Raw genomic sequence first — 26856 nt, 5'->3', positions numbered from 1 at the left:
CCTCTGCTAGCTTCAAACTTTTCTTCTGCAGCTTCCTCACCTCTCTCAGCCTTCACAGAAGCGAAGAGAGTTGGCTCTGGCTCAGGCTTTGGCTTAAGGGAATGTTGTGGCTGGTTTGATCTTCTATTTAGACCATATCAGCAATAAGGCTGTTTCGCTTTCTTATCATTTGCGTGCTCACTGGAGTAGCGCTTCTAATTTCCTTCAAGAATTTTTCCTTTGCATTCACAACTCGGCTACCTGTTTGATGCAAGAGGCCTAGCTTTCAGCCTATCTCAGCTTTTGACATGCCTTCCTCACTGAGCTTAATCATTTCTAGCTTTTGATTTAAAGTGAGAGACGTGTGAGTCTTGCTTTCACTTGAACACTTAGAGGCCACTGTAGGATTATTAATTGGCCTAATTTCAATATTGTCTTGTCTCAGGGAATACAGCGGCCCAAGGACAGGGAGAGAGATGGGGGGATGGCCAGTTGGTGGAGCAGTCAGAACACATCCAATATATGGGCATGGTTTGTGGCACCCAAAAACAATTACAATAGTAACATCAAGGATCACTGATCACAGATCACCATAACAGATATAACAATAAGGAAAAAGTTTGAAATATTCCAGAATTACCATAATGTGACACAGGGACATGAAGTGAGCACATGCTGTTGGAAAAACAGCATCAATATACTTGGTCGATGCAAGGTTGCCACAAACCTTCCATTTGTAAAAAGCACAATATCTGCGAAGTGCAATAAAGCAAAGCACAATTAAACAAGGTATGCCTGTATGCTGATGAACCAATTTGGTAGAGACGGACTGTTGGTGATTTCAGACATGGAGAGTCACTGCTGAGCAGTGTCCTCGAGCAGGTAAGATGGGATGAGATCTGGTGCACAAGCAGGAGAATGACCTTTGCTGGTTCAGAGACAGTTCATCCCTAGAAGTGAAAGGGAAGCCAGAGTATGTGGGGCTCGGATGATGGGTGTGGTGAGAATGAGGGTGGGAGTTCTCTTGTGGAAATAACCCTCTCATTGCTTTACTTTAGTTTTCACTGAAATAGTAAGTAAGGTTATCAGCTGAGAGTGCGGACGGGTAGTTAGTTGTTGAGATTTGAGGGGAGAGGAGAAAGTATTAGACAGTGAAACAGCATATCCAAAATAAGAGCTAATTGTTTTGTTCCCCCAAAACTAACTATCTCTGTATATGTCATAACTCCCTCCCTTATTTACAACGTACCCAATAATCTAGAAAGTATTCTAGATTCTTCCCTATCCTTTCATCTTCCGTCAAATCAATCACCCAACCTCTAAAGCAGAAATGTAACAATCCACTCTCCATGTTCCCTCGGCCTCAGTTCACCTCTCTGCTGGATTATCACAAAAGCCTCCTTACCAGCTTCTCCTTCTCCAGACACAGTACACTGTCTCTGTGTATGAACAAACATGGAAATTACTTAATTATCAAAATCTATCCAGTGTCAAATTACTTGACTCTGGGTTAGATATTAAACAGAGAAAACTGTGCAGCAGTAATGCTGTAGACAAAGAGATTGCAAATGTTTCCTGGCTTTAAAAAAAAAAAAAACAGTGCCTCCTTTGCATGGCATTTTAGAGGGCTCTTCGTAACCTTGTCTTGCCTACCTGTATGGCCTCAGTCTCCAGTCACTTCCCTCCTTCCATTTTATATGCAAGCAAACAGTGTACCAAAGTAATGATATATTCCCTCTGCTCTTAATTCACCAACAGAGGCAGAAAGCAATGGTGCAGAAAGATACATTAAGGATGTACCAATGAGCATCTCCTGTCAACGTTAAGAAGTACTTACATTACACGTAAACAGTGAGCTCATGTAGAACTGCATTTCTGGCATAACAGTTTTGAAGCCTCTTAATACTTCAGTCATTTGCCACAGCCAAAAGGGGCAGACATCCTCTTCTTCTCAGTCTTCCTCTTTTTAATTCTCTACTTCCTCTTTTTCCTTTTACTCACGCCAATCTTGAAAAACACACACACCAACATACCACCTTTTTTCAAAGCCAATCTATGTTGCCTCCGGTAATTCATATTTTTGAAGTACATGAAAGTTTGGGAAATAATGATTTTAAAATATTATTTTAATTAACAAGAAGAGTTCCTCTTTTATCATTTGGCCAATTTTAAGGAAACAGAATAAAACCCCAAAATATATTGGTACTTCTGCTGGTTTTAAAATATCTCCACAAATTCTTTGATACTCTTTCCTTTAAGAGGTGAAGCCTTATCCCGCCCTTCACCTTTAAGTCTGAACTTAGTGACATGCTTCTAAAGCACAGAATATCATGATAGTGACAGTGTGCAACTTTGGAGACCAGGTCATAGAAGGCACTGCTGCTTCCTTCTTGCTTACTCTCTCTTGAATCACTCATTCTGGAGGGAGTTAGCCGCCACGTGAGGACATTCAAGTAACTTAACGGAGGACACTCAAGCACCAACATAGCAAGGAACTAAGGCCTCCTGCCTACAAGTGAAACCTCTTGGAAGTGCATACTCAAACCCAAGTCAAGTAGCGCCTGCCTTCATGCTGACTGCAACCACATGAGAAACCTGAGGCCAGACCACCAAATCTGCTAAACTGCTCCAGAATTCCTAAACCACAGAAATTGTGAAATAAGAAATGCTTGCTGTTTAAAACCACTAAGTTTGGGATAATTTGTTAGGATTCAAAAGATAACCAATATAGTATTCATGACCAGCAAATCATTTCTAACAATCAAACAGACCTGGAATTCTAAACAGATTTCACTATCAATCAATCAAAAGTTTTATAAAACCAGTATCTCTTGCTCTTTCATTTAAATTCAACCTAGAATGATAGGGATTTTTAGCTGAGGACTTAATAAGAAGGAATACATAGTGTTTAACAGTTCACAGAACACTGTTACCCATGTAATCTTAGCTCTTAATAGATGTCTACACAGAAGTTTGCATATATATCTATTGAAAACCTGAAAACCAAACCCAGTGCCATTGATTCGATTCCGACTCATAGCGACCCTAGAGTACAGAGTAGAACTGCCCCATAGAGTTTCTAAGGAGTGCCTGGCGGATTCGAATGCCAACCCTTTGGTTAGCAGCCATAGCACTTAACCGCTACCCCCCCAGGGTTTCCATTTATCTATTGAGAACAGCAATTTCACTGATTACCACCTCAATTCTTTAAGAATATACGAAAAACATGAAAATTATTTAATAATCACAATCTACTCAAGGGTCTAATTATGTGGCTCTGGGTCAGATATCAAACAAAGAAAATGGTTTTTGTTTATCTGCAACTAATTTCAGGTCTCTAATTTTTTTTTTTTTTTAATATTAGGGCCTAAGTAAAACTCCTCAAAATTAAACTTACAAATTATTTTTAAGTTCAAAATAAGTGCTGGAATGGTTATCCTGAAAGCGGCAATGAAGATAAATCTTATATTGAATAAAACATAACATTCAGTATGAATCAAATTTTCTGAGCAGCAAAAATAAGATATCATCTGGGCACAGATAGCTTGCCCTTAATCTTCAGTTTCAAGCTTTTTTTCAGCATCTCTTCTCCTGGGTCAGCAGTATAGCCTCAGGGATTTAAGCTTTTAGCATTATGTACTGCTCTTAAGAAATGTTCTCCGCCCTCCCACCTTAGGAAAACGGTTACCATCTACTTCTTGGCAAAATATACTTGTTTACTACTGTGGAAAAGGGGGAAAAAAAGGATCATCACCATCAGGACATTAAGTACAGGACCAATGGAAGCTGCAAAGCACTTCTGTTTCTAAAATAAAGCTACAAGAAAGAATACTGCCAGGAAATAAATGCAATAACCAATTTATAAGTTAAACAACAACAACAACAACAAAAAAAAAAAACAAAAAAACCCCACATAGCCAGGCAATTCTTAAAGGCTAAAATAGATCTAGGTCAACCTACAGTCTGCGATTAAACCCTGCTTTTTTTTTACCTAGTTTGACTTAGAATTGGAGGATTACGCATAAAGTTAGAAAGCTTACCTATTCCAAGCTTACTTGTCAAATTTAAGAAAGCCACAGTTGGTACGGTGATCATGAGATCGCAGGGAAGGATCTACTCTGCTTCCATTCTCTCATGGAAACCAAGTACCATGGGGAACATTTATGTGTTTCTTCTCTTAAAGCTAAGAGATAAACACAGCAAAGTCTGGCTGTATGAACCCACAGCTTTCATCCTTCTGCGATTGCTCTAGCTCCCCTAATCCCCAGTCTCTCTCCTTTGAATTTGTGTGTTGAATACTGAACTCCTTTGACATTGATATTGTTACTTGGTATTGATATTTAGTTTTTGTTGTACAAGACCTACCTCCCCTCCCCAGGTTGAATTTTTTTAAAGCAACTACACCTCCTTGTTTCATATTTCTTGATATCTCCACTGCCTTGACCCTTGCTCTACATATTGTAGTGATTCAGTAATTACTTGTCGAAACAAGATAATGTATGGGAAACAATTAAGAATATTTTTAAATGAGCAGAAACAGGAAAATGGTTACCATCTTCTTTGTAAAATACATTTATTACTTAAAGGGCAATGTGGGGGAAAAAAATCACCACCATGACATCAAATTCAGGACGAATGGAAACTGCAAAGCACTTTTGTTTCTAAAACAAAGCTACGAGAAAGAATATTGCAGGCAAATAAATGCAATGAACAATTTCCAACAATTTTGTTGGGAAAACGAATGAGAAGAAACAAAAGAATGTCTTCAATGAGCAGTCACAGTCATAAAGTTTAAATTCTAGAAAACATTTGCTTTGTATACTGTGGTATGAATTACACATCTGATTATATTAATGACTTATTTTTCCTCTAAATCAGGTTTAAATAATGATTTGGGGCAGATATTCAATCTGATTCAAAGCATCTCATTAAATTAAACCAAGCTGCTGCTTTTTTAAATCTCTTCAGGCCCCCTTTTTTTTAATTAAAAAATTTTATGTGTACAATTCAGTGACACGTTGTGCAACCATCACCACCATCCAGTTCCTGAAGTTTTTCATCACCCCAAACATAAACTCAGTATCCCTTAAGCAGTAACTCTCCACTCTTCCTCTACCCCCAGTACCTGGTAACCACTTTACCGGGGACTTGGCAGCCATTTTCGTCTCTATGCATCTGCTTATTATTCTAGATACTTCATGTAAGTGGGATCATACAATATCTGTCCTTTAATGTCTGGCTCATTTCACTTAAAATAAGGTTTTTAAGGCTCACCCATGTTGTAGCATGTATCAGAACTTCATTTCTCTTTATGGCTGAATAATATTCCATAGTATATATGCATCACATTTCGTGTACCCATTCATCTGAGGATGGACACTTGGGCTGTTTCTACCTTTTGGCTCTTGCAAATAATGCTTCAATAAACCAGTATCTTCAGGCTTTTTTTGTTTTTAAAGATATAAATAACTAAATATTTATCTAAAATGTTCCTTTTTCACACTAAAGAATTTATCATAAATTATCTATTTTAATTGTTATATGTGCATCAAAGCTTTACAAGTATGATAAAATAAAATCAAGATGATAAAATAAAAAGAACTCTGGTTCCAAATTGGATTTCTACTTAATAATCGGGGTTGACACGGAACTAAGAGAAAACAGGTGTTTCAATATCTCATAATGAAAGACATTATGAGATATAATCTTCAATTCAGATCAGTAAGAACTTTGCAGAGAAATTGCTTTATTTCATTTTGTCTTATCTCCTCCTTCCTACCTGCCTCCTCCAAATGATCTATAGAGAATTCAGCAGTCACTGGGTGACAAACAAGGGCTCTGAATCTAGGGTGCGTTACACTGGTGCAGCCCCTATAATTAAAAAGGAACACTCATTTTCTTCACGTCACATAATGAGCAATACTTCAGGGAGGGCAGCATTTCAGAAATAGCCCATCTGAGCACACAGGGAAAGGGCTGAATTCCCTTGCACTTCTTTACTCAACATAAAATAATCCTGCCTGGTTACAGAAATACCTAACGCAAGTGGCAAAAATAAAAATGGGTCCACATGCCCCACTCTGAAAAATCTAGCATCTCGTCTGAAAGAAATTGAATAGCAACCCTAAAAATTCACATACTTAGGTCAGAGTTTTTTCATTACGCTTCATGTGAGTTATCATGGCCCTTCCCTGGAGCACACGGGCCCAGATTACTGTGATGCGTGAAACCTGCTCTTATAACTCTTTTTTATCCCCGGTAACACTTCCTCTTGCTTACTGGATGAATTCCTCTTAAGGCATAACAGAGGATGAGAGTGTGATCCCTCTTTCTCATTCTTTTTTTTTTTAAGAGTCTGTCAGCAAAGTAGTTTAAACACAAACTTTGAAAATGCCATCAGAAAGGAGCCAGGTCTCCTTGTTTCCCTTCAAGCCTGCTTCTGCGTGGAACCACATGAAATCCATCAATGTGCCCTCCACCCTCCCTCCTCAAATCAACAGTAGCTTGAATGTGTACTGCAGTGTATCAGGAAAACACTAAGGGGTAGGACGTCAACCACAGTCATCGTCCATAGCAGAATTTTAAGAAACCCCCTTTCCCTTTATTATGACCCTGTAGTCAGATTGCCTAAGGAGGCCTAGTGGCACAAAGGTTAAGCGCTCGGCTGCTAATTGAAAGGTTGTCCACTCGAACCCTCGAGCTGCTCCTTGGGAGAACTTACCTGGCGATCTGCTCCCATGAAGATTACTGTCTAGGAAACCCAGGGGGCAGTTATACTCTGTCCTTACAGGATTGCTATGAGTTGGAATCAATTCAACGGCACACAACAACAACAGTGAGATTGCCTAAGTTTGCACCTCAGCTTCCACAGTTTTTAAGTTATATGACAGTTCCCTAAATGTTCTGTGTCTCAGTTTCCTGTTAAGTGAGAGTAATAATAATGACAACCTCCTATGCTTGTTATGAACATTAAGTTGTAAAGTTCATAGGACAATTCTCATACAATGTGCTCAGTAAATATCATGTACATTTATTGTCTCCATGGTGAAAGGCAGTTATTTCCAAAGTTCTATTCCATACCCTTTAAGCCATTCTTCTTTCATACATAGCCTGACACAGTCTCTTCTCTCCCTTGCCCCCTTTTTCTTTCTGTATTTATTCATTTTTCCTAGCCAGCAGCTCTCTGATCTTTCCAAAACAAATTCCTTTAGCTTCTTCAAGCTTCTTCAGTTTTTTTTTTTTCTTCCCACTTTGCCTGTTAACCCCATTCCCTTAGACGGGGGTAGAGAGAGAAGATTGCAAAAACCTAACCTGTACAATTCGTTCAAAAATCTCTCTCACAGAACTTTAGAAACATCTGTGCTGCATACTTCTAAAAAAGCATCTCTGTATCTATTACACTTCAGTTTAGAACATGAATGAAAAGAACTCTTGAAAAGTTTCACTAGCTGAAATATTTCATAAGAGGCAAATGAGAAGCTTAGATGTTTTACTCATCTGAAAATCCTCCTGAATTTTACATTTTCTAGCCTAGATTTTACATTTACAATTTTACATTTACAAATTTTCTAGCCTAGAACAGCTTTCTGGAGTGGGTGCCAGCACCTTAAGAAACCAATCACTAAAAGGTACCCCAGGCAGTTTTGTAAACTCTACCACAATTAGTAAACAATTATTTAAATAATCACAGTTTGTTTTAGGTCACTTTAGTAATTAGTTAGGATATATGCTGGTTTTACTCAGTACAGTTGGATTAACACAAATGGAAGACACCAAATTAATTTTGCCTCATTTCTGAGGAAAACCATTTTTCTTTTAAGCTAAGGTTTGTCATTTAAAAAAAAAAAACAAAAGCAAAAACCCCAAATCAAAAACAGTTGCCAAACTATTGACTCCAACTCATGGCAACCTCATATGTCAGAGTTGAGCTGTACTCCACAGGGTTTTCAGTGGTTGATTTTTCAGAAGTATATTGCCAGGTCTTTCATCCAAGGCACCTCTGGGGGGACTCAAACCATCAACTTTTCAGTTAGCAGCCAAGTGTGTTAACTGTTTGCACCACCCAGGGATGCCTGTTTATTAGAGGACAGTAAACAGACAAGTCAGAAGCTGTGCCAGTTATCATTTGATCTCAGCTGGGTGGATATGATGTGGCTGATGACCTCTTTACACAATGCTTTCACTTCCTGTCTCTCTTAAAAGCTCTGTTAGTGCTACATCTCCTTTAAAAAAATAAAAAGAATTCATATTTATATTGACCCTTTGCCAGGAACTATGCTGAGCCCTTTACACCATCACTGCACTTAATTTATAACAATAACCCTATGAGATAGGAACTGTTATCACCCCCATTTTGCAGAAGAGGAAACTGAAGCTCAAAGGGATTAACTAATTCCATCCTGGTTACTCATCAAGTAAGTGGTAAAGATAAGATTCAAGCCCAAATAATGTCATGAGCAATCTAACGGTTATTCCCAAAAGTCTTAAGAATGAAACTCTCAATTTTATTTCAAAAGTTTCATGACAGAGTACTTCTGTGTCTATATAAAAACCAACAGTGCCCAGTGTTTTGTTACAAGGCTAGAAATTTAAAGATAATTCTGAAGGTCATGTACTACATCTCGTTAGGCATCTTGGTTCTCACTCAGCCAAATTACTTTTTCATATTAAAACAAGTTATGCTGGGAGTATGCCTATTCTTCTGATGGTTTCCCTTCATTCTTCTTCTCTGAAGAAATAATTACCAGAGAAAATGTTCTGGATCTGGTCAGTGTGAACTTGGGAGCAAGGGGGTGGGGACAGAGAATGGGGAAGGTCAGCAAGGTGTTTTCAAAAGCTGTGTTTTGGAAACCTTTCCTTCAGTAAAGTTACTAAGTCTACACTGAAGTTAATGAATGTTTCTATCTCATGAAATGCTTGGTGGGAGTGAACTTTCGTGGAAACCAGTGAAGAGCCTAAGCGTCACATCAAGTCATCATGGGGTGAAACAGGGACTGCAGGGGAGCACACAGGAGCAGAGAAGCAGATGGAGCATAAGGAAGTCCAAGAAACCATTTTAATCTGATCTCTCAGCAAACAGTGGGGCCCTAGGCTGAACTGGGTTATATATTCACGTAATCAAATTTCCCCCACTAGCATAGCTATAGGGTCACTATGTTTCAGAACTGACTGGACAGCAACGAGTTTTTTTAGTACGGCTAAAGTTAAAAAGACTGACACTATCAAGTGTTAGCAAGGACGTGAAGCAACTGGAACTCTCATACATTGCTGGTAGGAATGCAAACATGGTACAGCACTTTACTGAAGAGTTTGGAAGTTTCTTATAAAATTAAACGTACACCTACCATGTTGTTGTTGTTGTTAGGTATGAGTCAATTCTGACTCATATCGACCCTATGTACAACAGAACTAAATAGCACCTGGTCCTGTGCCATTCTCACAACAGTTGCTATGTTTGAGCCCATTGTTATAGCCACTGTGTCAATCCATCTCTGTCATGCATTGAGTTGTGTTCCCCAAAAATATGTGTCAACTTGGTTAGGTCATGGTCCCCAGTATTGTGTGGTTGTCCTCCATTTTGTGATTTTCCTATGTGTTATAAATAATAATCTCTGCCTGTGGTTAGAGAGGATTAGGGTGAATGTAACACCCTTGCTGAGGTCACAACCCTGATCCAAAGTAAAGGAAGTTTCCCTGGGGTGCGGCATGTACCACCTTTTATCTTGCAAGAGATAAAAGGAAAGGGAAGCAAGCAGAGAGTGGGGGACCTCACACCACCAAGAAAGCAGTGCCAGGAGCAGAGCACATCCTTTGGACCCAGGGTTCCTGCGCAGAGAAGCTCCCAGACCAAGAGAAGACTGATGACAAGGGCCTTCCTCCAGAGCTGACAGAAAAAGCCTTCCCCTGAAGCTGACATCCTGAATTTGGGCTTCTAGCCTACCAGACTGTGAGAGAATAAATTTCTCTTTGTTAAATACTGCCTGTGGTATGTCTGTTATACCAGCACTAGATGACTAAGACAATCTTCCTCTTTTTCGCTGACCCTCTACTTCACTAAGCATGATATCATTCTCCAGGAACTAGTCTCTCCTGATAACATGTCCAAAGCACATGAGACGAAGTCCCGCCATCCTTGCTTCCTGTACTTCTTCTAAGAGAGATTTGTTTGTTCTCCTGCAGTCTGTGGTATATTCGATATTCTTCGCCAACACCATAATTCAAATGTATTAGTTCTTCGGTCTTCCTTATTCATTGTCCAGACTGAAAATACCATGGCTTGCGTCAGGCACACCTTATCACTCAAAGTTACACCTTTGTTTTTGAACACTTTAAAGAGGTCTTTTGCACCAGATTTGCTCAGTGCAAAAGTCATTTGATTTCTTGACTGTTGCTTCCATGGGTGCTGACTGTCGATGCGAGTAAAATGAAATCCCTAACGACTTCTATATTTTCTCCGTTTATGATGATGTTGCTTATTGGTCCAGTTGTAAGAATTTTTGTTTCCTTTATGTTGAGGAATAATTCATACTGAAGGCTGTAGTCTTTGATCTTCATCAATAAGTACTTCGAGTCCTCTTTGCTTTCTCAAGCAAGGTTGTGTCACCTGCATATCATAGGTTCTTCATATAGTCCAGCTTCTCGGGTTATTTGGTCATCATACAGACTGAATAAATATGGTGAACGGATACAACCCTGATGTACATCTTTCCTGATTTTAAACCACACAATACCCCCTTGTTTTGTTTGAACGGCTGCCTCTTGGTCTCCGTACAGGTTCTGCAAAAGCACAATGAAGTGTTCTGGAATTCCCGTTCTTTGCAATGTTATTCATAATTTGTTATGATCCACACAGTCGAATTCCTTTGCATAGTCAATAAAACACAGGTAAACACCTTTCTGGTACTCTCTGCTTTCAACCAAGATCCATCTGACATCAGCAATGATATCCCTCGTTCCACGTCCTCTTCTGAATCCAGCTTGAATTTCTGGCAGTTCCTTTTCGATATACTGCTGCAACCATTCTTGAATTTAATTGTGTGTGATATTAATGATATTGTTAGATAATTTCCGCATTCTTTTAGATCACCTTTCTTTGGAATGGACACAAATATGGATCTCTTTCAGTCAGTTGGCCAGGTAGCTGACTTCCAAATTTCTTGGCACAGACGAATGAGTGCTTCCAGCATTGCATCTGTTTGTTGAATCATCTCAATTGGTATTCTGTCAATTCCTGGAGCCTTGTTTTTTGCCACTGCTTTCAGTGCAGCTTGGACTTTTTCCTTCAATATCATTGGCTCTTGATCACATGCTGCCTCCTGAAATGGATGAACACTGACCAATTCTTTTTGGTACAGTGACTCTGTGTATTCCTTCTATCTCCTTTTGATGCTTCTTGCGTTGTTCAATATTTTGCCCATAGAATCCTTCAATACTGCAACTTGAGGCTTGAATTTTTTCTTCAGTTCTTATAGCTTGAGAAATGCTGAGTGTGTTCTTACCTTTTGGTTTTCTAACTGCAGGTTTTTGTGCATTTCATTATAATACTTTGTTTTCTTGAGCCACCCTCTGAACTCTTCTGTTCAGCTCTTCTACTTCATCATTTCTTCCATTTGCTTTAGCTACAATTCCCATATGACCCAGCAATTCCCCTCCTACATAACTACCCAAGAGAAATGAAAACATATGTCCACATCCACATAAAGACCTGTATGTAAACAGTGACAGCAGCTTATTTTATAATAACTCAAATGTTTAACAACTACTGGATGGATAAACAAATTGTGGTACGGCCTTAAGACAGAATAAATGACTCTGCAATGAAAAGGAACAAGCTACTGAAACATGCAATAACATGTATGCATCTCAGAAGCATTATGCTAAGTGAAAGAAGCTAGATACAAAAGACTATATACTGTATAATTTCGCTTATATGACATTCTAGAAAATGCAAAACAATAGTGACAGAAAGCAGGTCAGTAACTGTCAGGTCTAGGGTTGGGGAGGGCAGGAGATCAACTGTAAAGGGGTATGGGGAGTTTTTGAGGTGATGGAAATGTTCTGTATCTTGACTGTAATGGTAGTTACGTGACTACATATGTACCTGTCAAAACTCATCAAACGTACATCTATAATGGATGAATTTTATTGCATGTAAATTATACCATAATACAGCTGTTCTCTTAAAAACATTAAGTCATCCTCAGTGATAATCTTAAAGGTAAAAAACATGTATCCTGAGGGTACTCTTTTGTAAAAGGAGTAGTCCCTAATGCCACACATTCTCAGGGACTCCCCTTGCCCACTGTTGGCAAGATTATTCATGCTATTTATAAACAGAGGTTCAATCAGATAATGATTCAGGCCAAGTCCTTCTGCCAGGACAAAGGTGTTTTGGGGGCCATGATTTTAAAAAATACTAACTAAAGGCTAAACATTAGTGGGACCAAGTTTTCTACATCTCCTTAAGTACACAAAATCACAGTCCTTGTTTTATATCTAGGGCTGCCAGAGAGAATAAATGATGTCAAGTCAAATTTGATTTTACATACATAACAAATAATTTTTTACTACAAGTACATCCCAAATATTGCAATGGACACATTTTTTATTTGCTGTATCTGTCCATCAAAGTCCATGCATGGTCTTTTTAGCTTTATTTATTAATTCACAAAATTAGTTAATTAACTAATTAAGTAACTAATTAATTAACCTCATATTCATATCTTAGCTGCAAGTATTTTTAGTAACGGCTGCTGGAGCTACCCTCTTAAGAAACCATCTAGCAACTCAAAGGTACTTATTTACGGCTCTGTTAATTAAAGTGTGGTCTGCAGACCAGCAACACCAGCATCAAATGGGCCCTTGTTAGCAAAGGAGAATCTCAGGTCCCACCTTCCAAAAAAAACCAGACCCACTGCCATCGAGTCGATTCCAACTCATAGTGACCCTATACGACAGAGCAGAACTGCCCCCACAGGGTTTCCAAGGAGCAGCTGGTAGATTTGAACTGCCGACCTTTCAGTTAACAGCCAAACTCTTAACCAGTGTGCCACCAGGGCCCCAAGCCAAGGACTCACCTGGGATATGAACCTGGGACCTCTCGCACCCCAGGCCGAGCATCATAAAGAACCTGTATTTTAACAAGATCCTCAAGTAATACCTAAGCACATTAATGTTTCAGAAGAGCTGATTTAGGAATATTCCCAGAGGACTGGTCTACAGGATGCACTGAAGGGAAATTGGCACAGGCAGCAGGAATGAAAAAAAGAAAATGAAATGAGAAGCACTGTATAAGAAAAAAAAATCAGCAGGACTTGGTAACAAGCTGGATGGAGAAGGAAAACAAAGATGTCAGAATCTGAATATAAATCAAAAAGAACCATCAAAGTATTTCTAATGTCTTTGTAAGTAACTCCCAACCTTGGCTGCACATTATCAGTCATGTGGGAGCTTTAAAAACACGGGTGCCTGGGTCCCAAGCCCAGAGATCCTGATTTAACTGACCTGAGGTGAATTCTCAGGTGATGCTAATGTGCAGCCAAGGTTAAAAGCCACTGATGAGGACCTTCCAATGTTTTCCCTTCGGGCAGTGATTCTCAACCCTGGCTAGAAAGGCTTGGGGAGCTTGGGAAATACATCACTGTCAGATCCAGCCCTAGAGATTCTGATTTAATTGATGGTTTTTCAGAAAGTCCCCAGTTGATCGTAATGTGCAGCCAGGACTGAGAATGTTCACTTGAAATGTGTAGTTTAATTTAAAATTTATTAACTATCTTTTTTCAAATGAGTGCAAAGGGAAGAGGAAACTCAGTGCTGACAAAATTCAAATCTTTTACTTAACACAAAATATGAGCCAACATATTTTCATTTGTTTGTCATAATTTCACAACAAAATTTACACAACTGTTTGGAATTAGCTACAATTTCAGTTTTTTCAAAATCTCATTTTGAATCCAAAGATACCAGCTGATGACCACTACAATCGAATGAGGATTTACAAAATAAGCATTATTTAAACACTTACCTAAAATATAAATGGAATAAACTGATTCCAACCACAACTATAATTACATATCTTAAGATAGAATAAGGCTTTCTGGGGGAGGGGAAAAAGACATGTCTGAAATCTAATTGTAAACAAAGACTTCAGTAAAATTTCTACCAGGACTGAACCCTGTAACTAAAGTCTAAATAAAACACATGAAGCAGAATATTTAAGTACTCTATAGTTAATTTATCAGTATATTATCTATCGTTTCAAATGTGTGCAAAGTAAAAAAAAAAAAAATTTTTTTTCCAAAAAATATTTCCAAATAACCTTTTATAAAATAGAAAATTGTCTTACCTCTTCCCTATGATTCTTAATTGGCATACAAAGAATACTTTGTGTCTTGTAGCCTGTAATTTGGTCAACTTCTGCATTGAACCGAGGATCCTAGTAAGGAAAAAGAAATTCAATTTAGTGACTGATCTGTTCAAGGACTGATTTGATTTTTCTCATTTATAAGATTAGAGATATTTAACCTTTGACTTACTTTGTTACTCCAAATAACAATTCCACCATAGTGAAACGAAGGCATCAAATCATGTAAGGACATATCAGTTTTGACCAAGATAAATGTCAATTTTTTTTTTTTTTTTTTTTTTTAGCAGCTAGTATTTTTTTTTTTTTAGTATTTAGGAGAAACAACAAAATACAGACTGAACAAATGTCTGGTAATAAAGGAAACTCAAAAGTTTAGGTAGTCTTGGATCCGTGGTGGTGGAGTGGTTAAGCGTTCAGCTACTAACCAAAAAAGGTCGGCAGGTCAAATCCATCAGCCACTCCTTGGAAACCCTGTGGGGCAGTTCTACTCTGTCCTATACAGTCCCTATGAGTTGAAATCGACTCAGTGGCAACAAGTTTAGATAGTCTTACTGAAATTTAGGAAAAAGTGGCATCTCTCCATCTCTATAACATGATTTACTTGTCCCCATATCTCAGTACCTGATTCTTCTGGCCATTCAAAGAAAAGCATCTCCACCCCTGAAACATCCTATAAAACCTACCACCTCCAAAATCTTTCCAACATTAATTTTACTTGTCTTGCAATGGTTGTTTATACATTTCCTCATACTCTGTACTTCTATTTCAGATATGCAAATGTATTTACATCTTTAAGAGTGTGTGTGTGTGTGTGTGTGTGTACAGAATAGCTGCATGGCCTCAATTCACACTATAAACAATTCAAAGTCAGGGACTAGTCTCCTTAAAATTCCTCTGAATCTCCTATTTTACAAAGCACATTGTGCACATCCAATCTCACAAAGGACTTTGTAAAAGTTCTAAACATGGTTCAAAAAAAAAAAAGGTACAAGACTATTTGCCATTAAATTTTACACTGAGAAGACCAAAAATTAGGCAGGAAGCTCTATAAAATCCAGTTGCCACAGAGTCACTTCCCACTCACGGCAACCTCATGTGTCTTAAAGTAGAACCACACTCCACAGAGTTTTCAATGGCTGATTTTTGGGAGGAGCAGATCACCAGGCTTTTTTTCCAAGGCATCTCTGGGTGGATTCAAACCACTGACCTTTCGGTTAGCAGCTGAGTACATTAATCACTTGCACTATCCAGGAACTCCATAAACTCTACACAGAGCTGTTTCTGGTTCATCACTTTATCCCCAATACTTAGCACAAGAACTCAAGAGTATTTGTTAAATAAATGAAGAAATTCATTAAGGAATGATATCACAGTTATTAAACATGATCATTTTTCGTTTATTATCGTTTAAAGCAAATCTTCTAGGTAGGAGGAAAAACATACTAGAGGAAGTCAACAGATACCACTATTATTAGAATTAATATTAGAATGGAAAAAGAAAACACCAAAACATAAATGAAGGAGTGCTGTTCCCTTCAAAGTTACATACTTAACCTAATAATAGTATCACTGCTCCCAAAATTCTGTCTTTGAAAGCCCCTTCAGGGAATGTGGAATATTCACATTGGAAAATCCTCATCTTTTGAAGGTCATTTTTTTTTAAATCTAAATGTGAAAAATAAAAATGCATCCCAGGCAAGTATTTTGTTAATGAATATTTGACTTTGAAAAGGTCATTTTATAAAGAAGACTAAAACAAACTCTCTAATCAAAGCAGTAGAGTCTGACAGACTGAAATCAGTAGGCATTCATTACTTTGTGTGTGTGCATTTACACAAGTTTAAAATCAGTAACATCCCTGGATTTCACTCTTCTTTGAAGGCAGTGGGAGTGATATATCCTTCAAATTCGCGTTAGGTGACGTTCCAAACTCTGGTATCACACACAGCTGTCCTTTAACGATGCACTCATTGCAAAGGACTTCTAACCTCTGCAGGCCCAGAAACACTAACAAGAAAAAGGAGCACTACTACTATAGTGATTATCCTTCTGATAGTTTATGAGAACGTAACAGTGTGAGAAAACACAAGCTTTGGATATTCATTTGCCATCACAAAGTAACTGGTACCATCTTGCCCTCCTGCTGAAAATGATAAAATTTAGACGAAATATATGAGACAACTAAACTACAGACAGTGCAAGGAGCAAACACACATGACTGCCACACAAAATCCTTGCTTTGTGCTTGGAGGTATTTTCCTGCTGTGAAGAAGGCAGGTGGCACACAAGTGGAGCAATGATCTCAGTGAAGAGAAGAGAAAGGAGTTCTGAGATTCTGAGGTGGCTAAAATTTGTAGGGCAAAGTACCTGAGAAGAGAGAGCAATCTGGAGAAAAGGAGGTACAGGGAGAAGGGACAGCAGAAGACTGACTGCTTAATTCCTTCAGACATGTACAGAGAAAGACTGCAAAAATAACAGAAATTACCTTCGGAAGGCTGAAAGCTGAATGGTGATACCAGTTAGGGAAGAGCTTGGAGAATTTGCAGGTCCAGTCCGACCTGAGGAGAGACCTCACTGAGCCCTTCAGGCATTCAGTTGTGACACAGAAATGTTACTCTCTAGAAGCAGGATCATACCCTAGAATTGGGAATACTCCCTAAGACTAAATTAAAAACTAAAATAGATCCACTGTAACAGATAATAAGACCAAGTGTGGCAGGACCAAAATGATCTGCCAATAATTTTACTACTTGCCTGAACAAATCTCAGCCCTACTTTAAAGGGAGATATAATCCAAATGCCCTGCAATGTAACATCTACAATATTTAGCATACAATAAAAATTATTACACACGTGAACAAACAAGAAAATATAACCCATAGTCAAGAGAAAAATCAGTCAATAGAAAATGACCCCAAGATGATTCAGATGTTGGGATAAGCAGACAAGGACTCAAAGAAGTCCTTGTATTTAGGGACTTAAAGGAAAATATGATAAGAATGAACAGATGAGAACCTCAGCAAAGAAAGGAAACACTATAAAAAAGCCAAACAGAAAATCCAGGACTGAAAAGTACAACGTGTAAAATAAAAAATTCACTGGGGGGTTTAACCACAAATCGAAAATAGCAGAAAAAGTCAGCGAACCTGAAGACACAGCAACAGAAAGTATCCATTCATAAGGACAGAGAGAAAAAAAAAAAAAGAAAAAAAACGTATATCTATACATATAAGCCAAAACCAAACTCGTTGCTGTTGAGTCGATTCCAACTCACAGCAACCCTATACAACAGAGTAGAACTGCCCTATAGGGTTTCCAAGAAGCGGATGGTGGATTAGAACTGCCAACCTTTTGAGTAGCAGCCGAGCTCTTAACCACTGTGCCACCAGGGCCGTATATGTATGTGTATGTGTGTGTATATATATATACACACAAAGTTAACAGAACCTTGGTGTTTTCCAGGACAATATCAAATGGTCTAACATCTATATAATTGGAATCCCAAAGAGATAACAGAAAATAAGGCAGAAAAGTATTTAAAGATATAATGATCCAAAATTTCTCATCTTAAACTCACACAACACATTACATAAAGGGTGAAAAATGATACTAAGGATGGCTGACTTCTCAGGAAAAAATGAAGACCAGAAAACATTTTATAATGGGTTGAGAGAAAACTACTCTCAACTGAGAATTCTCTAGCCAATGGAACTATCCTTCAAGAACGCAGGTAAAATAAAGGCATTTTGAAATAAACGAAAACTGAGAGAAACTCTCACCAACAGATCTACGCTACCAGAAATGCCAAAGGAAGTTCTTTGGCATGAAGGGAAAGATATCAATATCTACAGAAAGGAATAAAAAGTTGGGTTGAGCATTCTGAGTAAAAATATAGAAGATAAGGAAGCCTGGTTCATCGTTTTTGGAGAAGGAAATACCTAACAGAGAAAGGAGAAAGAAAAAATAATGCACCTTGAGGTGCTGGACTGAAATTACCATGTTTTTATGTAAATAATGCATGCCTTCTGCGTTTGTTTGCTGGCTGCACCTTCCCCCCATGAGGTACTACTATAAGTGCACTATGCTAATTTTTTCTTACAACAACAGGTGGAAGAGGATGGGCATGGCAAAGCTTATGAGGGTGCCTCTCAGGGGGAGGGCACGGCCGGCAAACAAGCGCAGGAGGCATGCATTATTTGCATAAAAATACAGTAGAGGTATCAGTATGCATTCATGGTTTTAATACAGCAGATGGACAGAAATAAATAAAATATTGGTGTATCTATATATATATTTTTTTCCCCTAGCTCTGTCTGCTGACATTCTAGTAGCAGTGAGCACATACTAGAAACGATGGGCACCTAACGCCCAGAACTTGGTTTCTAAATACCATCCTGTCCACTAAAAGGAACCAGGGCTTATTAGAAAAAGGAAAAGATTCTAGGACTAAAGCAGGGACAGCATAAGATGACCTTGAACATCTTGTGCCAGAAGTAAGAAAGTGCCTAAGGATGATAGGGACATATCGAAGAGAGATAGGGGCCAGCAAACATGGTATAATTTCAGCATCAAAATAAAGATAAAACTAATCCACAGAGTTTCCAAGGAACACCTGGTGGATTTGAACTGCCAACCTTTTGGGTAGCAGCACTAGCACTTAACAACTACCCCATCAGGGTTTCCAATATCAGATTATAACTCATTAAATAAAAATCCATGAGTCAATACTGTTACAACTGAATGAATAAAGAAGGCAAAGCTCTTTCTTACACTACAGCGCCAACTAATAAATATAGATGGCATGATGGGGTTAGAAAGTCAGGGGATGATAAAATTGGTATGTATATGGTTGATGAGGAATAGAATATCTGCAGTCTCAAAGTATCTCCCATAAGATACTTATTCATTATAAAGGGAAAATCACACCTTTGTAATGAAGATATCTGGTAGACATCGCTTAACCAAGTTATCAAATTTAACATCGTCAATACCATGGCAAAATGACATCATATGCTTCCTGACAAGATACAGTGAGATAGTTACAACAACATCCATGGTATTCCTGCCAAAAGTGAATAGCCCCAACCCAGTGCCGTCGAAGTGAATACGTAACTTGAATATATTCAGGAAGGACATTCTTCAAAATAATAAGCCTGTGCTCCTCGAGGAGCCCTGGTGGCGTAGTGGTTAAGAGCTCAGCTGCTCATCAAAAGGTCAGCAGTTTGAGTCCACCAGCTGCTCCTTGGAAGCCCTAGGGGGCAGCTCTACTCTTTCCTATAGGGTCGCTATGAATCAGAATCGACTCAAGGGCAATGGGTTTGGTTTGGGTTTTTTTTTTTTTTTGTATTCAACAAAAATATCAAAGTCAAGAAAGACAGAGAAAGGCTGAGAATTGTTCCAGATTTAAAGGAGACTGAAGAGACGTGACAACTCTACACAATATGTGATCCTGGACCGGGGGTAAAAAAATAACTATATCCATTGCTGTCTAGTCCATTTTGACTCATAGCGACCCTAAAGACAGAGTACACCAAGGGTTTCCAAAGCTGTAAATCTTTATGGAAGCAGACTGCCACATCTTTCTCCCAAGAAGAGGCTGGTGGGTTCGAACTACTGACCTTCTGGTTTGCAGCCAAGCACTTAACCACCGTGTACTGTAGCAATGTAAAATTTCCTAATTTTGATAAGTGTAATATAGCTGCGTGAGAGGATATTCTTGTTAGAAAATATATGCTTAATACTCAGTAAACATATATCTCCAGCTTAGTATTATATTATTCAGAAGCATAATAAGCATACATTATTTATACGCATTTTAGAGAGAAAATAAAAAGAAAATGGGGCAAAACATAAACAACTACAGAATCTGGGTAGAGAGTATGTGGACATTTCTTATACTCTTCTTGCAGCTTTTCTGTGAGCTTGAAATTGTATCAAAATCAAAACAACAGGAAGCAAAAAGTCAAACAAACAATACAGATGACTTGCCAAATTAAAAGGATGGTGTTCTTCCACGGAGAAGCATTTCTAAGACAACGCCTAAAAGTGATCAGAATGTCGATCAATGACAGGTACAGAACAATCCAGAATAGCAGTTCCCAAACTGTGTTCCTTAGTGCACAATTATTCTATGAGAGATTATAAGATTTATCAACATGAAAACAGTTGCTATTGTTATTTCTTCCTTCCAAAATTCATTTCAGAGATAATTTTTATTCATCAGAATTTCTTGAGAGAGCACATATTTCTTCAGAAAAGTATCTTGGTAAGTATTTGGAATAAAAAGTAATGCCTGCAGGGTGAGAGAAGGTGCAGATGTATTTCTTTGGAGAAAGAATGAAAAGGGAGAGATGAAGTGGGGGTGGGAAGAATTGCAGCCACATGGTGAAACCCACATAAGTGGCAATGGGCCTTTCCCTAAGTCCCTCCAAATCCTCTCTCTAGAAATCATGGCACACATGGAGTGGCTGTCTTGTGAAAACAGGGTAAGAGCCCAAGTTTTTCATTCCAGTTGACTCAGGAGAGAAAGGGGTGTTCTGACAATGTAAAACCCACCTCATAGCAACGCCATGTGACAGAGTAAACTGCCGCATATGTCCTAGGCTATCATTTTTATGGAAGCAGATTGCTAGGTCTTTCTCTGGTGGAGCTGTTGGGTAGGTCCGAACGGCCAACCTTTTGGTTAGCAGCCAAGCACTTAACCATTACACCACAAGGGCTCCTTAACCCGTTGCTGTCGAGCTGACTCCAACTTATAGGAACCCTACGGGACAGAGCAGAACTTCCCTACAGGGTTTCCAAGGAGCACCTGGTGGATTCCAACTGCCAACCTTTTGGTTAGCAGCTGTACCAGTTAACCACTACGCCACCAGGATTTCCGAGGGCTCCTTAAGGCTTCCCTTAAACCAAAAACCAAAGGCGTTGCCATCGAGTCAATTCCAACTCATAACAACCCTACAGGACAGGGTAAAACTGCCTTGTAAGATTTCCAAGGCTAAAATCTTTATGGAAGCAGACTGCCACATCCTTCTTCCATGGTGCGGCTGGTGGGTTCAAACCACTGACCTTTCAGTTAGCAGCCAAGTGCTTAACCACTGCACCACCTTCCGGAGGACATGGAAATTGGGTTACAAGACAATCCAGTCTAGATATCGAATATTACCTAGTTTTTATAGAGAAGGAAAACGCCAAACACATTTAACATAGCTGCTCTTATTAAGTATGTGTTAATATCTCCTTATCATTAATAAATGCTATGCCACATCCTATACGGTTGCTATGAGTTGGAATCAACTTGACAGCAGTGGGTTCAGTTTTTGATTTTTTATGCCACATCCAAGGAAGTTAGATGAGTAACCGGCTGATACAGGAGGAGGTGATGCGTGAACCTTTCACTGGCATTTGTGGTCTGAGAGTTACTGGTCTAAATTTTGGATTCTGTCTTATATCTTAAATATATCAACGCGCTATTTTATTAGTAATAAAAAACTGAATTCCCTATTTCACTCTATTACAAAGTCTTAAAAAGTGAATCAAACGTTTACCTTTTCTTACAATTAATTTACCTATGAGACTAGTTTTTATTTGTGGTTTTAATCTGAGCATTATTACATTTCGTGACCACCTCTTGGTTTTCAACTATTACATTACAATCTTTAAAGTGTTCTGTGGTTAAAAAAGCTGAAAGCGTATTGCTTTAGAGTGTCATTTTTACAGATGCACGCTTAAAGAAAAAGTACTGTTAGGGAGAACTCAGAAGAAAATATTAGAATGGATTTTCAAGTCGTAACTACTTTCACAGCAGGCTAAGGGCCAGTATTTCGATTATTCAAATTTGGACGGGGCTCAGTAATAAATTACTCATTAGCCAACTGACTTCCACTGCTAAAACCAATGTAATAAACAAGATATCACTGATCAATCACATAATTTCTAATGACGTTCCTGGGACACGAATAAGTTCTGCAAAGGCCACTGTGAACACATGTCAAGGGTGCCAAGGGTGAAGTGGCAACATGAGGAATCCACAGGCTAAGTGGCTTCACCCCTAGAAGCACTGCAAATCAACGACACTGGGCCTCCTTTAGAGAGCAGCAGCAGAATACAATCATTATTAACTGCAAAACAAAAAATACTTTGTCAAAGACTTAAAGACGGTAAGTAGATCAAATAATATGCATACAAGTGAAAAATTCTCAGGGCTGGAGAAACTTAGGACCATGCAGACAAATGACGGTTTTCTCAGCAACACTGAAGAATGTTTATGGTCCTACTGTACTTGAGACTGTAGTGCCATTGAAAAGCGGAAACCCAGCTGTCACCTAAGACAGGAAGGGAATTCTGCAGATTTGGCAGCAATCCTTCAGCTGTGTCTTTAATACCCCTCTTGGATCTGCTACTGTGTGACGTTACTACAGAGCTCAAAGAGGTTGTGAAGACAGCTCCAGAAGACAAGTAAATTTGTCAAACAGAATAGAGAAATAAATAAATTGCTCACACAAACTGCATTTCTTTTCAGTAGAAAGGATTCTGAAAAACAAAAAGGTCTCAGGATTTTACCTATCTGAACTGTCACATCTCTCCCCACATCCCTCCCCTCGGTATTCCTCAGTCACCTTCGACTCCTATTTTCCCCTTCCTTCCATCTCCTACAGGCCAACAGACTCTCTCTTCATCTGAAATCCATTCTCTCCTTTTGATTGTGAAGGCCAGTTCCCTGGTTCAGGTCCTTCACTTCCTCCTACCTAGTTTATTAAAAAAATTTTCTATTCTCTCAGCTTTCCGTATTCCTTACTCTAATTCATTTTATAACCATTGTAAAATTCACCTTTCTTAACACACAGTTGTACTCAAACCATCCTCAATTGCTCCTCATGGCTCTGAACTGAACACACTTTTCAGGGTGGCATTCAAGACCCTAGTAATCCCCCAGCCCTGTTCCCATAGCTCTTCAGTGTATATCCTGAGTATTACCCATATATCTCCAAATAAAAGCCAAATAGCCCAACTTCCTTGTACCTTCTTCAAACTGCTGTTTACATCTGCATCTCACCATGCACACATCTCCATCTGTTCAAATCTTATCTATTTTCCAGGGTTGCATCAAGCACTGCCTCCTCAAAGAAACCTTTCCCCATCTTCCCAACTAGATGTCATCACTTCCTTCCCTGAATCTACCACATTTTCCTTGGCACCTATTATGATCTGCTGTTTCTTCTATTTAAGGAACCCTGGTGGCGTAGTGGTTAAGTGATATGGCTGCTAACCAAAACGTCAGCATTTGGAATCCACTAGATGCTCCTTGAAACCCTATGAGGCAGTTTTACTCCGTCCTCTAGGGTTGCAACGGGCCGGGATCAACTTGACAGTAATAGGTTTGTTTTTTTGCTGGTGCAATGGTTAAGCACCCAGCTATTAAGCAAGAGGTTGGCAGTCTGAACCCACCAGACACTCTGTGGGAGAAAGATGTGGCAGTCTGTGTCTGTAAAGATTTACAGCCTTGGAAACTCTATGGGGCAGTTCTCCTCTGCCCTATAGTAGTTGCTATGAGTTGGAATCGACTCGATGGCAATGAGTTTTTTTTTTTTGGCTATCTACTATAATTTTCGTTCGACCAATGTTTATTAAGACCTGACTATGTGCCAGGTACCATATTAGGAAACAGGAATACGAGAGCAAATAAAACACTTATGATCCCTCAAATCACGTAAGAGTGAGCCAATTGCCACTGAACCACTTCGTGTACCACACAGCAGACAGCTAAACCAACTGTTCAATCACGGTGCTATAAAACACCCTGCAAACATACTGAGCGTCATGCAACTTGGTATGTTTTTGTTTTGTTTAAAAACCATAATTTTATTAATAAAAAGGATCCTTTTAAATGGGAAATATAAGAATTTTATAATATAATCCTTAACCCCAAAATTAAAGACCAGTGGTTAACTATAGCAAAAGCGGAAGAAATGTCAAATCTTAAGGAAAAAATGCTTATTTTTCCCAAAACATTCAAAAATTTATTTGCTTAAAAACAAACAAAAGAAAGTATACAAGGAAAGAAAAGCGACTTTGGTATCAATGTGACTTTGAACGAACAGGATTTAATGAAATAAGATTGTCCTTGGTAGGGTTTTTTTTTTTTTTTTTGACAGTTTTTGTTTCATTTATTTTAAACTTTTTCTCATTTTAGAGTCTCAGTAAAATCTTCAGAAGTTCATGTGAAGATAATATGATGACTATTCAAATATTATCAGGTAAAATCAGATAAAAAGCTGAGAGAATACAATAATGAGATGAGCTCTGCTAAATTATTACTAAAGAGGAAAACAAGACAAGATTTCGCTCAGGTCCATATCCTTGACTCTTTAAAGAAACTCTTTAAGCTCCTTTATTTAAAAGATGGGAAACCTCTTCTATACAGTACAGTTTTAAATAGGTATGCAAATTATTGCATTTCGGTTATCCTACTTCTTCTCAATTTCAAATAACCCCACCATTCGAAACAGTCGTCCTCCCTCATAGTCCCCTCCCACCCACCTCTGCTCCAATGGTTCCCTATTTACCTCGTATGCGTCTTTGATGTTCAAGGGCTCACCAAGCGCTGCCACATGTCCCACAATGCCTTTGTTCCATTCTAAGCGGATACAATTATTTGAAGCTTCTTCCAGTGTTGTGCCTTCAGCAACATCAAAGAGGCGGCTGATAAGAAACTTGTCATTGGAGCTGTCCTCACAGACAAGGAACAGCGAATAGCGGTCAGCAGAGATGAGTCCATGAATATGCAAGAAAATTTTGTGACATAAGGCTGTGACATCCAAATGACTGGAAATATCTTTCACTAATTCCAAGAGCCGTGAGCACTGATCTCCTTCTTCATTGTCAAACCTTCGGGGGGTTAGAGGCATCTGTTCCTTCTTTTCTGAGTCAGAGAGGAAGCTCACAGTTCCCTCAGAATCCTTGACGACAATGGGTCTAAGGGGCCGGTCAAATTCAGAAGCAGAGATTTTCCTGGTTGGTGTCCCAGGGGCACTGCTATCTGCACGAGACGTCTGCTGTGAGGGGCAAGAGCAAGATTCGGTGTGGCCTCTGAGGCCTTCCTTGCAGACAGGAATGGTGTGAACTCTCTCAGCAAACCATGCATTGACCATTTCTCTGCAGAACAGAACATCCAGACACATTAAATATTTGGAGACAGACGGTGCTACCTCCCAAACCAAACCAAAACCAATTCCAATTCATGGTGACCCCATGTGTTACAGAGTAAAACTGTTCCATAGGGTTTTCTTGGCTGTAATCTTTATGGAGGCATATCACTAGGCCTTTCTTCTGTGGTGCCACTACCAAAACCAAACCAAACCCAGTGCCGTCGAGTCGATTCCGACTCATAGAGACCCTACAGGATAGAGTAGAACTGCCCCATAGAGTGTCCAAGGAGCGCCTGGCAGATTTGAACTGCCAACCCTTTGGTTAGCAGCCACTAGGTGGGTTCAAACCACCAGTCTTTGGGTTAGCAGTCCACAGCACCCAGAGACCTGTGCTACCTCCAAAAGCTGCTAAAAAACCCCTTTACTGTAAACTGATCAGATAATTGTTTCATTTTTCAAAGAAAAACATGGTGATTAGTTAAGACAGATAATTTCATTCTGAAAAACTGTAAAAGATATTTGCTTCAATGAACATTTCAATAATGTCAGAATTCCAAATATGTATATTTGTAGATTATCTGATTTATAACACATCAAGCAACAAGTTTGCCTCTCCCAAAGTGAGCTTGCATTAAGACACTAAACTCAACATTAGTGTTAGGAAAATATATATATGGAAGTTAATTTGCTATTTAAAACACATAACTTGTTCTGAACTTAAATATTTTAAAATTTAAAAAATATATTTACCTAAACTGGGGGGCTAATATGCATAATTTTAGATCATTATATCTATATATCACTATATACAGACAGATGACATTTAGAAGTGGAAATGGAAAACAGAATATCTGATCTGGTGATAGGCTTCTGTAAGTGTTATCCCAACAATGCTCATTCAATAAAAAAAAATGTTAAATGTGATCTCTTCTTCCGGGCTGTCTAATAGGAAGGAGAAAAATTAAAAAGTAGCAGTACCTAATTTAAAAAATTCAATCCAATAAAACTGAGATATTTATGTTTTTAATGTACCCTCCTATGAAATAAGCCTATTTGAGCTAAAGTCTTTAAAAAACAAACATACCAAATCAATCTCATCCATATGAGTGTTGCTTGATTCAAATAATTCTCCTTTGAAAGCTGTCACCTTATATCAATTGACAGTGCCATCACTGCTTTAACCATTGTTGAAGCTCTTCTTTTTGAAACTAACTTCTGAGGCAATTTATAAGCCAAGTAAGAACAGTAGTTTCTTCTAAAAGTCAAGTCTTATTTTTTACCAGCCCCTCTGCCCAAAATAAACAAAAAATAAAAAACCTAGAGTAATATCTAATTATCTTTCTCATGCATAAGACTTGACTTTTTTCC

General features: G+C 38.6%; 1 protein-coding gene across 7 annotated transcripts in view; it reads right to left on the bottom strand.

Annotated features, from left to right (window-relative positions):
- The window catches only part of PDE5A (phosphodiesterase 5A), a 164846-nt gene that overhangs the window by 117315 nt on the left and 20675 nt on the right, over window positions 1-26856 (bottom strand). For all 7 annotated transcript variants that reach the window (XR_007517605.1, XM_049885431.1, XM_049885430.1 and 4 more), the window contains 2 exons: window positions 24907-25495; window positions 14324-14413 (listed from right to left, as the gene is read on the bottom strand). Coding sequence is in view for 6 of the 7 variants with exons in the window: in XM_049885431.1 (XP_049741388.1) it covers window positions 14324-14413; window positions 24907-25495 (679 nt within the window). In the remaining variant the exon portion in view is untranslated. The remainder of the gene's footprint in view (window positions 1-14323; window positions 14414-24906; window positions 25496-26856) is intronic.

Source organism: Elephas maximus, chromosome 5 (assembly GCF_024166365.1).
Source record: "Elephas maximus indicus isolate mEleMax1 chromosome 5, mEleMax1 primary haplotype, whole genome shotgun sequence".
Lineage (NCBI taxonomy): Eukaryota > Metazoa > Chordata > Mammalia > Proboscidea > Elephantidae > Elephas > Elephas maximus.
The sequence above is the reverse complement of the archived record's forward strand: the minus strand, read 5'-3'. Positions and strand labels throughout refer to the sequence as shown.